Source organism: Aulonocara sp. 'chitande type north' Nkhata Bay, linkage group LG17, assembly GCF_057382095.1.
Source record: "Aulonocara sp. 'chitande type north' Nkhata Bay isolate Kocher_YH1m ecotype deep benthic linkage group LG17, A_spYH_male_GT1.1, whole genome shotgun sequence".
In the NCBI taxonomy this organism is placed as follows: Eukaryota; Metazoa; Chordata; class Actinopteri; order Cichliformes; family Cichlidae; genus Aulonocara; species Aulonocara sp. 'chitande type north' Nkhata Bay.
Window position 1 is genome coordinate 13,962,112 of NC_141360.1, and position 13,807 is coordinate 13,975,918.

General features: G+C 42.7%; 1 protein-coding gene across 1 annotated transcript in view; it reads left to right on the top strand.

The window, feature by feature from the left end:
* gmds (GDP-mannose 4,6-dehydratase) overlaps positions 1-13,807 on the top strand; it is a 197,046-nt gene that overhangs the window by 146,184 nt on the left and 37,055 nt on the right. The window contains exons 8-9 of the mRNA XM_086269528.1: positions 11,054-11,172; positions 11,501-11,597. Of these exons, the coding sequence (XP_086125654.1) occupies positions 11,054-11,172; positions 11,501-11,597 (216 nt within the window). The remainder of the gene's footprint in view (positions 1-11,053; positions 11,173-11,500; positions 11,598-13,807) is intronic.

Here is a 13,807-nt window from a genome sequence, read left to right on the forward strand (position 1 = left end):
CAAGCCCAAGCTCAGTGGCAGTGAATGCTCTTTGGATCCGGAACCGTCTCCGAGGGTCAGTGGCGGAGGCTATAGAGAAGGAAATGGAATGTCCTTCCACCGTTCTAATATCTTGTCGGATGGTTCGGAGCGCCAACTCCTCCCTCTTTCCCTGAAGGCCCAGCTCTTGGGCAGCACTGTGAAGAAGGATTGTGCGCTCTGACCCATCATCTAGGATGGCATATGTCTCTAGCTTCATTTTGCCATTATAGAGGCACACCCTGACCATTTTCAGTAGCACACAGCTGGTCCCCCATGTTGGATCAACGTAGTACGTGACGGGTTGGACAGCTTCCTCCGCCGGTCTGTCAGAACTAGTGGATCGCGATGCATTAATCTCATGGAGTGTCTCCAAATGCACCTGATTGCATTGCTGGCATCTAGCTTTCAGGTAGCATTGCGCCTCTGGATGGTCCCTTCCACATCTCCAGCACCGCTTGCCTGTCTGAATCCAAGACAACTTCTGCTCTATATTGAGCTTCTTGAAATCTGTGCACTGATTGAAATAGTGCTGAAGATTATTACAGAAGGGGCAGAATTTCTTTGGCTTCCCCAATTTGGAAACTGGACGTGATGCCTGTTTTGGAGGCTCTGGGCCTTTAGCAGGAGGGTCGTAGCCCAATAAGACGGTTGTGGTTGCCGCTGCAGATCTCTGCTTGGGTCTGGCACCCTTCCCACGATCCACACGTGGCTCTCGAGGTTGCTGATGATGATGGAAATACACATCATCATCTTGGATGCAGACTTCATATTCAAGCCACTCTGCCAAATCTGCTAAGGTTGGGATGGGTGTCTGAAGAGGATTGATGAACCGCTTAAACTGCGCTCGAAGACTGTGTGGCAGTTTGGACAGCAGTCTGGTGACGTGTGACCCACACTCTAGTTCTGCTCTCCCCTCTTTCCCAAGCTGTTCTAACATTCCCACGAGAGCCCTCACTTTCAGGGCGAAAAGACGGAACGCTCGGCTGTCACCACTTCGCACCGGAGACTCTGACAACACGTCAGTGATCCGCTGCAGGGCAAGTTTGTGAGGTTGACCATACAGCTCTATCAGGGATGACATGGTCTGGCTGTATGGATAGCGACTATTGCTGTAGGAATCGGCAATAAGGAGGGCGTCTTCCAACTTGAGGTGATCGACTAGGATCTGGTACTTGAAACGTTCAGTTGCATCGTGAGGCAGGATATTGTCAAGGGCCATTCGCAAACGAGCGAACTGGCTGGGGTCATCAGACGTGAAGTATGGAATGTGTGGTGTTGGTCCCCGGTACACGGTCTCTGTACTTGGTAGAGGTTCGTGCTGACCATATTTCCTCCAGGCTTTGGAATCAGTTGGCGGCCAGCGAGGCGGGTCCCCAGTCATCTCCCGGAAGCTTTCTGGTTGTTGGCGCTGAAAGGTGTATGGCTCTGCATATTCAGGGGTGACCTGCCTCTTCACACATGCTCCAGGCCCATACTCGTCCTTCACGTTAATTTTCCCGACCTGTTCAGTCACAGGAAGTTGACTGTACTGATAAGGTGACGTACATCTGAAAGGACCTGAGGCTGCTGCACTAGCAGGAATTTCTGATACCGGAGGTGGTGGAACAGGGAATGGCTCAGCACTCTGAGGATCAAGTGGAAGTGATGCCTCTGGCCAAGGTAAATCCTGTATGTCATCCTCTGGTATGTGAAAGGAACGTACCGTGTGTGGGTAGTGTCTGGAGGCATGGTCAGGATGAGGAGACTGAGGCATGGAATCAGTCCACAAGGACTGCCTCTGGTCCTGGGTACTGGGGCTTAATGCAGAAGGTTGGGGAGCTGGTGACGTCTGGAGGGCTGAGGACCGGAGAGAGAGGGCACCAAGCAGAGTCTGAACCTCTCGTCTGAGCTGATTATTATCTTCCTGCATTTCTCTCAGTGCTGATAATACCACGTCTGAGGTGCCATGCTGAGAAGTCTGGTCAGCTGGAGTGGCTGAGGTGTTGGGATGTGCCCCATGGTCATCAGGGGACTGGTTGTGCGACACATGCACCTGTGGTAGTGATCTCCTTGGCAACTGCACCAAGAAGTCATCGAGGTAACGAGGCCGATGACCATCGCGACGAGGACGAGGAGTGGATGAGAAAGCCATCTTGCCTGTGAAACTGTAACTCCGGCTCGAAGGACCATGTAATGGAGGAGGTCACTGTAAGTGGGATGGACTTGACCTCCTGACTATGACTGATGTAGATGATAAGGTGCTGACTCTAAGAATCCACAATCTCAACAGGGTTGTCCGATAAGAACAGATGGCATATCCACAAAATCCACTGCCACTCAGGTATCTGTCGTTCACTCATTTATTTAGCAAGAATCCGAAGCACACATCCATAATGTGAGTGAGGGGATTTAACAGACTGTAAAATGCTATATGCCGTGTGGTGAGTGATGGTGTGGTTTCTGTTGGAAAGAACATAAAAGTCTTCCATAATTAGGTGAACAGAGTGAATTAAATGTGTAATACAACAATACAAACAATACTGGATAGTGGAACATTCAACCAAAATAAGGGAGTGTCAACAAATGCTAATTTTACTATTTACATAAATCCTAACTAGGCACTTTACATTAGAGCTAACATGAGAAATTAGTGACGGTCCCTTAATGACCGCACGGCAGAGGCTGCTTCGCAGTAAACGGCAGTAACAATCGGTAAACAAAGTGTGCGCCAAGGATTAAACAAGGGAGGATAATGGCCGCAGCAAAGAACAAACACGATAAAACACAGAAACTTACAGTCTCATGGACGCACACCGCTAACAGCATTAGAGGAATGAAAATCCACACGGTGAGTAAAACTCTGCTGACTCTTCCCACCTGCAGCTCCGACCGAACTCTCTGCGTCGACATGTGCGTAATGATGAGGTAGAATTGTGTCTTCTGATTGGTGAAGAGAATGGGTTGCCTCACCGCTCATTGGCTAAACGGCAGCCGTATGCTGATATCTTACTCCGCAGATGCGGCTCCGTTCGTGAGTTCTGCGAACTGGCTGGCCTTTTGTACAGGTGTTAAACAAATAAATAAATAAAACTACTTCCCAATATTGATCATGAAATTTATCTGATTTATAAGTCAGTGAGTCTGACCTGCTTTCAACAGATTTAGAAGGAAAAGTGTCAAATGCTACCTTTAGTTAATGCTGCAGACGACACATAATCCTGCAGAGTTGTATCTGCTTCTCTTCCTTGCATTGCTTATTTGGCTTTTAAAATGTTTGTACAGGCATGGACTGTGTGTCATTGCTGTGCCGTCAGGAATTGTTATGTGATACGCCGTTTAGAGAAGCAAGGAGGACTCTTTGTTTATGAGTCACTTGCATATTGACAGCTCTAAACACTTTGTCGGGGCCGTTGGGGAGGGTGTAAACATGCAAGGTAATGTGTTTTACAGCAATGATGCACAAAGAATAAAAGGGTGATTTCGGGTGTATCTTTCAGAGGAAGCCACAGTTCTTTGGAATCATCTACACCATTATGGAATGCTGTAGAACACATTCACAGGAATGTTTTATTTAATAGACAAACATATACACACTTGTCAAGTGGTTGCGAGTTAGTGGTTGTGGTTTAGTTACAAATATACATATAAGACGTGAATACAAAAAACAGCATCGGCTGTATGTTCTTGAGCATTACGAAATATATTTGAATCATCAAAATGCTTACATGTAACATCAGTTTGGATTAAATTAGGCCTCAGTCACCCGGGCCTAGAGACCGGTCAGGGACCTCCTGACATGTCTGGATTCTAGAAAAATGTGGATTCCCCAACCAATTGGCAGCTAGTTGCTGGAGGCTTCTGGCTGTATTTGGGTGAAGTTGGTCTTAAAAAGATTACTGCCCAAAAAACCTCCCAGTGATTGCTTTTATTACTTGTAGCTTGCATTAAAGACGTCGATTTGTGGGCAAAGACTTTGTAACTAACCACCAAACAGCAGTGAATCTTAAAAAAAAAGTGCAATGCAAACCAGAAACAGAATATTCACTTTTAACATAAAAGTTGTGCCTTACCACTAAAACCAATGTTTCAAAAGTTGCAACTTTTACTTTAAATGCAAATGATGCAAACCTCTCACCAACTAGTTGGGGAATACGCATTTGTCTTAGTGACCTGGGATTACCTGGGGTCAGTGACTAGTTTCTAATCCTCCATGCCTGTTTCACAGTTTTCACCGCACCTCCAGCAACCAACCACTCACTAGCCAGATGGGCAATACAAATTTTTCCCTTGCAACCAGTGGTTGCCAGGTAGTTGCCAACTGGTCTCTAGGCCTATGTGACTGATGTCTTGGAGCACAAGACTATTTGCAATTGTTGTTGGTGGAACAAAAGAATGTAAAAAGTAACTGTAGGCTGTGAAAGCAATAAGCACTAATACACTCTAACTTCTTGGCTAAGTAAGCCTGGCCGGAGTGCATCATTGTGCTGCAATTCTGAAGCCACCAGACAATTCTGAACACAAACTGATGGAAAAACACTTCAATAATCTATTGTTCACAGACTTCCCTCTAGTTATTTTCTGACATGTGTAATGTCTTAGAAAAATGATGTTAAATCCCTTCTGGGGTCAGAGAAGAGTGGAAAAAAATCAGAGTGAAATCAAAACGTTTTACTATTGACAACTGAACCACTCTAGACTATTCTGGATTTTAGGCAGAAGTGAACGAGCCAACATTGCAACATTCACACCTCAGTGGGGGTGGGGGGCTGACGAGTGGCAAACAAAAATCTGTTTTTCTATTCACTTTCTGAAATGCTGGCAGAAAAACTGCATTGGCAATGAACATTTCTGGTTTATTGAGGATAGAAGGCAGAAACTGGGAAAAAGGTCTTATCATTTGCAGCATCTTTTAATGACAGCTTTATGAAAAAGTATATGAAAACCATGAACATAGGAAGTACAAGCACCAGTGGACTCATTTGAAAGTCATGAAGACTTAAATTGTACTGATGAAGAATTTTGTAGAAACTTTAACGAACGTAACCCCTGGTATTTGTCTTACTCTGAATTGTTGTGAAGTAAAGAAGGTTCTTAACACAAAATAAGATTATTTTTTGAATTGTTTTGAAAAATATGATGAATTTGATGTTAAATATAGTCATATATAAACATCCACAGTAGTAAGAGGTTAACTGCCCTCAGTCTGGTATCAGCAGTGGCCCCTGGGTCATTCTGAAGTCGTCATTTCAATACTATTTGCCTAATCTCAGTACAAGATGGCTGTAGATGATTGCCACTGTATCCGGGAAGTACTGGCCCTTGATGGATGTGGGTCCGAAAAGACCAGCCGATAACACACACTTATGACGTACGTGGCCATGTTTGAGCTCAAATGTGACGTATCATAGTATCATAACATAGTAGTAAGTGCAGGTCATTAATCTCACTATCAGTGGAGAGCGGTGGGCCCGGCAGACTGGAGCTGTGTCTGCTCGAATTCAAGGCTTGACTTTGGTCCACGCCAGAAAAGAGAGCATTTCTTTTAACTTTTCAGGCTTTAACATTCTTGTCTGGCAGCTGTGCAAGCATGTTGTGGAACAGGGCTGAGAACCTCTTAAGCTCCAAATGAGCTGGAAAAGCCAGCTCTGGTCGAGCTCTATAGCTGAGAAGACATGAAGTCGCAGCTTCTCAAAACTCTCTGCAGCACAGTGCGCAACATGTTATATTCTAACTGAAATTGGTGTGACCAGTCTGTTTATAAAGCTCTGTATGTGTTTCTGGAATAATTTGAATAAGTGCCCTCATGAATGCATTTATGCTTTTCATGTAAAAAGTGGCTTTGCTTTACATTTGCATGTTTGAATGAGGAGGAAAGTGTGTGCTGGGGCCGATGGCTTTGTGCAGCCATAATCGCAGCTCTATTAAGTGTTCACTGTGAGCCATGCCACATGTCAGCTGGAGTCAAGCAGCTAGAGAGGGAAGATGGAGTGGCTATAACAGCCTGGGAGAGAGGCGAGACGCAGAGTGGGAGAAGGGAGGATGGAGGGGTCAGCAGAGGAGGGAGGTCCAGATAAGTCATCACTTAAGTTGTGGTTTGGGTGCTCTGTTTGTTGTAAGATGCTTTTTAGGCACTTTTGGAAAACAAGGAATCGAGTATAAGATCTGTTTTCTGCCTGAGGATTTAACACTTGTTTAGCAAAACAAACCTTTTATTCTCTGCCAGCTTGGAGATGATATTCTCTATCTGAGAATATTTTATCGACAGAGACTGTGACGCTATTGCAAATTACTACGTATATATTATTGAAAGGCAGTCAGCAGTAGCAGAGAGTTGGTGTCATAGTGGTGAGATTGCACTTTGTGACCTGTGCTCAGTACTCTGAGTCAGCAGGCTGCCTTTGGTTTAAACCAGGGATTTTCCCGCAGCTCAGTCCCTTTGGTTGTGCTCTATCTGTGTTCTATCTCACAGGAGCATATGGAAAAGATTAAATATAACACACTGTAAGAAGAAAAAAAGAAAGAAAGTCGCAGCCACGGCAGTTGAATGCTGAAGCCACGAAACTTCTACCGTATTAAGGGGATGCTGCCCTGCTGAGGTCACTGCTGAGTCGGTTAATATTGAATCAGTTATGTTTGTTTGAAGTTGCCTGAATCTGCACAAAGATATTTTACATACATTGATATTTTACCTGTTAACTTTTTTTATTGGTGTAAGATTTTTCATCAGATTTTAATTTGGCATTCATGGCCATTTCCAAATCAAAGTGTTTTAAGCAGGCTTTAAGTTTCAGTGATTCCCTGTCAGCTACAGAAGGATGGCATTTTATTATAAGATGTAATATTAAACTTTGAATTCAGCTTTAAAGCATTGCATGTATAATTTTTAGTACATCTTTTACTGTAGGCCTCCAGCATGTTGGGACTATGTTGGAAAAATGTCTCTTCAGTCTATCAGTCATCTTGAACACTGAGTACTGGTTTGGTTTTAAGTCTTTAATAAAAAGAAAAAGAAAAAAATAAAATAAAATTATAAATAAAATAGATTTACTGATTCCTGAATCATATGTATACAGAACTCTGTTTTACAAGATAAAGAAGCAAAGCAAATAAAATACAACAACAGCAGATAAAAAAGGAAATAATTTGTGTTGATTTTTTTTTTAAATGAAATGATTATAAAATTTTGCTATAACATGCATTATAACTCAATATGGTCACGTGATCTACATAATTAAAAGAAGTAAACAACGTAAATCAAAACAGGAACATGTAATTTTGGATTGCAGTGTCAGTAGTTATGCCATTACATTTAGTTCACTAATTACATTAGTAAACTATGCATAATATAGAAGCAAAGTTACTCTCCAGAACTCTTTATATTATCCAGTTTGTTGGAAAATTTGTATTGTAGAGTATTTTAATAACTCGAAAAGCAGATCTGGCTTGTATTTTAATAATTACAGATATCAAATTGAGTAACAATAACAACAAGAGCTGTACTGAAATCCACATTTCATATCACTTCCAACAGAAATTTAGAACTCCGAGACAATAGAGAAAAAAAACATTTCAACGTTGGTCAGCTCGGTTTCCCCTCGTGTGTGTCAGAATATGTTTCAGGTAAAGGGGTCCGCAGTGGTCGCTGGCTGTTTCTGAGCTGCAGTCAAGTGTGGAGTGTGTGATGGGGGGTCATCCTGTGGCCATGTGAACAGGAAGGTGCGGGTTCAGTGTGAAGGGCTGAACCTCTGAGCTGTTTATCAGATAGCTAATGAAGCAGAGCGATCCTGAGGGAGGAGGAGTGGGAGAAGGGGAAAAAAGAGGGTAAAAGGTAAAAGAAGGAAAGCGGGTGTAAAGAGGCCGAGAACGAGAAGTTATCGCTGAACGGGCTGAGATGAATAAACCAGTCTTCCGTTTCATTCTTCTTTATTCCCACTACAATACGTAGAAAAATACACATCAGAATATTTATTACATGTCCTTGTTAAAAAAAAATCAGCAGAGGCCATATCACTCAGCTCCTGCCGTAAACATTTTCTCTGGCTGCAAGAGAAGCAGACCTACGTTTCCAATTCCCATCATCACAGCCATCCAGTTTACTGCAGGCTACACATCCATCAGTGGGGTTTTTCAGGAAAAGGGAATGAGCCTGCTTCATTACAAGTTCAAATAATCAGCCAGTCAGATGATCAAAACAGTATTACAGTGTAGATGTCAGTGTTTGATACTCCACTGTTTCCAGTGATGCTTATTCCTGCTCACGTCGAAAAGGAAAGCGCTGACATATTTTGGAAATGGCAGACTGGGAACTCACCTCTGATTAAATTCTCAGGATTGATGTCATGTCTGTATTGTTGATATAAATTTAAAATATTGTAGTGTAATATGCTGGCTACTTTTGTGGTAACACTCAATTATTTTGTATAAACTGTTTAATGTAGCAAAAACAACAAGAAAAGAAAGATCTGAATGAAATTGACATCTAAGTTTGCCTTTGCTGTCTAAAGATCTTCAACATACACTGATATAACGGATAAAAGCAAACTCTTCACTCGTCTTCACTCAAGACTCGTGTGCTTCGTGTTTATGAACATGCCGTCGAGCACTTTGGAGCTGGAGCTAAAAGAAGACTGCAGGAATATTGCACAAAAATGTCATAGCTCAATTTATATCCATGATCAATATTTATGCCATTATCCATGGAACAGTTTAGTTTTGACTCAAAAAGATTTAAAAAATGGAATTGAAACTTTTTATTGTTTGATGATTGAATATAAATGCGCCTGTATAGACAGTGAAAGTTTAGAAAACTACAGTTTTGATCTTTATGGACTCCTGTTAAAACATCGGGGTCCTCTGCATCTGCAGTTGTTGCTGTAGTAATAAAACGTTAAAGTGGTTTACACCATTTGACCCACGGGGCTTTCTGCTTTCAAATAATGCATAATCGTGGTCAAAGCCATGGAAAAACATAGCAGTTCACAACATAAAAGGTTTAAACTGTCGGACTGCTAATGAAATATTCTGTTATCTCTTCTGCTTGTTTGTTACTTATGATTTGTCAGAAGCAGCCGTTTGTAAGAGAATTACATTTTCCTGTAAACTTCACAGGCCCAAAATGTGGCAGCAGACTGAATAACATATTCTGATGACGCCCTGGATGCTTTGTTTTGCTGTCAGTTACACGCCGAGTTGCAATTTTTGTCTTGTGTAGCCGTGTGAGAGTCTGGTTTGTTCATCAGAGGCCAGAGGGTGAGAGGTCAGAGGTCAGGCTCAGGGGAGTCATCATTGTTGAGCGCTCAGGTGACCCTGAACGATCCTCAGGTAGAATGGCCCTCGCCTCCCTGAGGAAGTTCATTCCATCACTGCTGGTGTGTTTGCGAGAAGGCATGTGCTTAAACAATGCCACAACAGTGCACAGAAATGTGTGCATACAGTAGTTCAGCATGCAAGCTCACAGCACTACACAACATTTAGAGTAAGAGAAACGGGACTGTTTTTTTTTCTTTTCACTACTGGTGACATTATCATAGAATTGTAAACAAATTAGCAGTCGCTGTTACTTTGATTACTATGAAAATCTGATGCAAAGATTACTATTCCGTATCACAACTGACTTTCTTTTGACTGTGTCAGTTTTTAAACTGTTGTGTGAAAAAAGTACCACGAACTGGTTTTCGGGGTACTTCTGGGGTTGTATCAGTGCATGTTGGAATCAATCGGGTACTGAACACTGAAACTTAAACCTTTTCACAGATGCACTAAAAGGTTTTACCTTCACGAGATGTCAGGGGTTTTAGTGATCACCCAAATGTCTAGAGGCACGTTTCATTTGTTGTTTCATCAAAGCATCGTATCGAGCAGTTTAACCTTTGTCTTTGTACTGTTTGCAATCTTTTAAACTTCAATGCACAGAAATGTTTGCATCTTTCTGCGCTAGTTTTACTGCAAAACAAAAACGTTGCCAACAAACTGCTGACAGGAAGTTGTAAGTGTTAAATGTGACCCTTTACCCATAGAACTGAGAAAAAAATGATGAGATGTCAGAGATTTTAATCTGCTGATATATTTTATATTTACAAGCCCAGTTGTTGAGCTATTGAAGGGGAAATAATGAAGAGTCGGAGAATACATGACATTCATGACTGTTTATAGCAACTTAATATAACAGCTGGGTTTAATTTCACAGTATTTTTTTCTTCTTCAAATAGTTCAGAATCTGAAGCAAATAAATAAATAAACTGAAATGAGTTAGCACAATTTGAAACAATAGAGTCTCAATTACACACTGATTTTAGTCTTGTTTATATAGAAATTGCATTTAACATGAAAAAATTACGACTAGGCCTTCTGTGTCACTCTCATTCTGTCTTCTTCTGTGATTTTAAAGAGTGGAGACATGAGCGTCTGTTGGTCTGTCTTTGTGTCCCTGGCGAGTTTCTTCTAATCATGCTGGATGTGCCAGGGGTCAGCAGCTCTGACCTGCTGGCTCCAGTTCACCATAAATATTATGGAACCACGCCTTCGCTAGTTGTTTAATATAGCACCGTGTCCGTTAAGGGACCTAAAGTAATAGGTTACGCTGGGGTATCTAAGCTAATAATAACGTTGCCTGCACAGTGTAATTAGGAATAGTAAACACGAGTCAGGATATAAGGTTTTGGAAAATTCATTTGTATTTGAGGAATTTCATCAGCTTCTTTACTTTCACTTTATGTGTCTTAAAATATCTTTGAGTTGTTAGAGTATGTCAGTTGTGCAACGCTGTTGGCCTGAATGCACGTGTATTCATGGCCACGTGTGCATTTTTGTGTGCCAGCAACACAGTGGGCCTGTGGGAGTGCTCTGTCCTCCTTTCCCACAGTATGTGTCCCCTGAGCCCTTGTAGTGACGTCAGGGCAGAGGTATGGGCGAATGCCCCGCTCAGAGGTCGCAGGTTCACTTCCTGTCTGTCAGGGCTGAGTTTGGCACGGTCCAGTGTGGATCACCGAACTGTCTTTATGATCTCTCAGTAGTTTGACCTCTCTGTCTTTGTCTCTGTGTCTGTCTCTTTCAGGCTATGTGGCTGATGCTGCAACAGGAGGAGCCCGAGGATTTCATCATAGCAACAGGGGAGGTGCACAGTGTGAGGGAGTTTGTGGAGAGGGCCTTTGGACGTGTGGGAAAGACCATTGTGTAAGTCAACATATCAGTATTCTTTTTGCAGTCAAAATCACAGATTTGCCTGAGAGGCCTCAATATAAGACACCCCAACCCTATGTCTCTTGTCTTGGAAAGATTCCTCCCATGTTTAACCTGTCATTCACCTCCCCTCTTATGTGCTGTGAGATACTGACATGTGGTGAAGGATGTGTTCGTTTGTGGGGGGGAAAAAAGGCAGGTGACATGTTTTGTCTGGATGAGACTTTAAGGAAACAAACTACACAAGAAGTAATCACGGCGCTTGAATCTTGGAGCAGGTGTGGGAAACTCTTAGTTCCTGCTAAGATTTCTTTCTTTCCAGGTGGGAGGGAAAGGATGAGAAGGAGGTTGGCCGTTGCCAGGAGACAGGGGTGGTACATGTGAAGGTGGACCCAAAATACTTCCGTCCCACCGAAGTGGTAAGTCAAGTTTCTCCTACCATTTTTGTCTATATGTATAATGCACGTGTATTCATGCACCCAGTTCTTACACCTTTGGTCTGTTTGCCCCTCCCTCTGTGTTCTGGGAACCTGGAGATGCTTGCTATACTGGCCTATATAAAGTCTATAATACACATTTGTACATTTGATCCCAGAAACCTTTGGTGATTTTTCTCTCTAACTGCACAATGCTGTGGACCACACCAACCAAAGGAGGCTTCAGAATGAAAATGGTTTACTATAGTGGTGCAATCTATATAGTTGCATATAATTTATAATGCATCACGGCACATATTTATTGTTCTATATAAGAATGTTTCATGGTTTTTCTTTGTGTATGTGTTTGCCGGTAATTGTGTCTGGCACTATATGCTTGTCAGCTACAGTGGATGCAGTCACTTGACAGCCTCAGGCTGCTTATTGTATGCTTTTTTTTAAACAGCTGGAAACAAGCCAGATAAGCTCTTTAAGAGTACTGAAAGCTATATCCTGCCACCTTATGCTAAGTGCGTCCAACCTGGAAATTTGTAATACTAACAACTTATTAGTTTGACTCAAAGGGTTAGTGAGGCAATTCTGCTGAATGAGAGGCTAGTTTGATAGCACAGGAGAGATATTGGTGCCTCTTTCGTGAGATTGTGCTTGCTGAGGTGATAGTTCTAAAAATCAAACTCATAATGTTAGCCAGTGTATTACTCCTCCATCTCTCGAAAGGTGTCTGCTGAATTTGGGAGGTCTTTCTCTCATCACCCTGGTCAAGGGTTATTGCAGTTACTCCCTGTGGACATTCTAGGGTTACCCTGGGGTGTTGTGGCTGAGATTAGCCATCATCCTCTCAGTTTAAAGCAGGAGGTCCTTTCTCCTGGGCTTTGGCCTGGTGAGATTAGAGTTGAGATGCAGTTGAGTGATGGCAGAGGATTAGTAAGGAGCCCCTAGTGACTGACAGCTGAAGGTACGGCAGCACTGGTTACACACCTGGGCCTCTATTCTCTGTCCGTGTCAGCTTATTCACTCAAGGTCCTAACCCTGTATCTGTATGGACAACTACTCTAAAATATGATCAAATCAGCGTACATGTCCATTTGTGATAACCAGCTAATTTCTCTGAGCATTGCACAATCTGACCTTGGGTAAATTTTCTGGGACATCCACTCCGGGGAATATTGTGGCATTGTGTTAACACATGTGAATGCTCCAGACTGCAAACATCTCTCACTTGCTGATGATCAGTCAAGTGTATTTAATTATCAGCACATGGCTGCTAGTTACCCTCTTAAATCCTATGGATGCAGCAAGGGTGTGCTGTGCTGCATCCTTTCTGTGAAAACCTTCTTTTCCGCATGACTGTATGCCCTTATAGCTACCCAGCACTATAAAATTTATCATATTGACAGCTTCCTAACAAGTGTTTGAACACAAGAAAGAGAGAAGCCAGCATTGAGAGCGTTATTGTTGCTGCTTTTCAGTCGAGTCACCTCACTTGACCACAATTATGGTAAACATTCAAAGAAAAACTATTCATGTAGCAAGTGTGGAATAACTCCTAACTGCTGACCCTTTGCTGCTTCCATGGTATATTGCTATGGTGCTCCATGTTATTAGCACTAGCAAAGGGAACACTGCTCCTGACGTGTGGTGTTATAAACACAGAGCAATAACAAAGTGTGAGCTTGCATGGATAACAAGGGGAGGATGGTTCAGTAACAGTGGGCAATTTCTCTACTCTTTCCCTTTGTCCCTTCTATATGGCTTAAAGAGACTGAAGGATGTTTAACCTCTGACCCCGGCAGACAGGAAGTGACTGACACTGGGCTCATAGCTCAGCATTGTGCCTCACCTCAAGTGGAAATACCTGTCATCAAGTGTGTGTGTGTATATCCTAAGACTTCAGCTGACTCAGACTCTTTTGGTGTCTTGTTTGCTGTTTAGCAGTACAAAAGTTTGAATGTATGTCTGTGTGGGGCCCAAAACGAGGTAGGGGTGTGTGTGTGCGTGTGTGTGTGCGTGGAGCGCGGAAGGAGTGTTACCTCGGGCTGTGTGCTAATATCTGTGTAATTCATCATTAATTCTGTCAGAGTGTGTGTCTGACATGAGCTTCAATCCCTTGGGACAGAAGCCCCAGCAGGTGTGCCTCACATGTGGTGCAGTGTGTGAGTGTGAATGTGTCTTTTGTGCACATGTGTGAACCC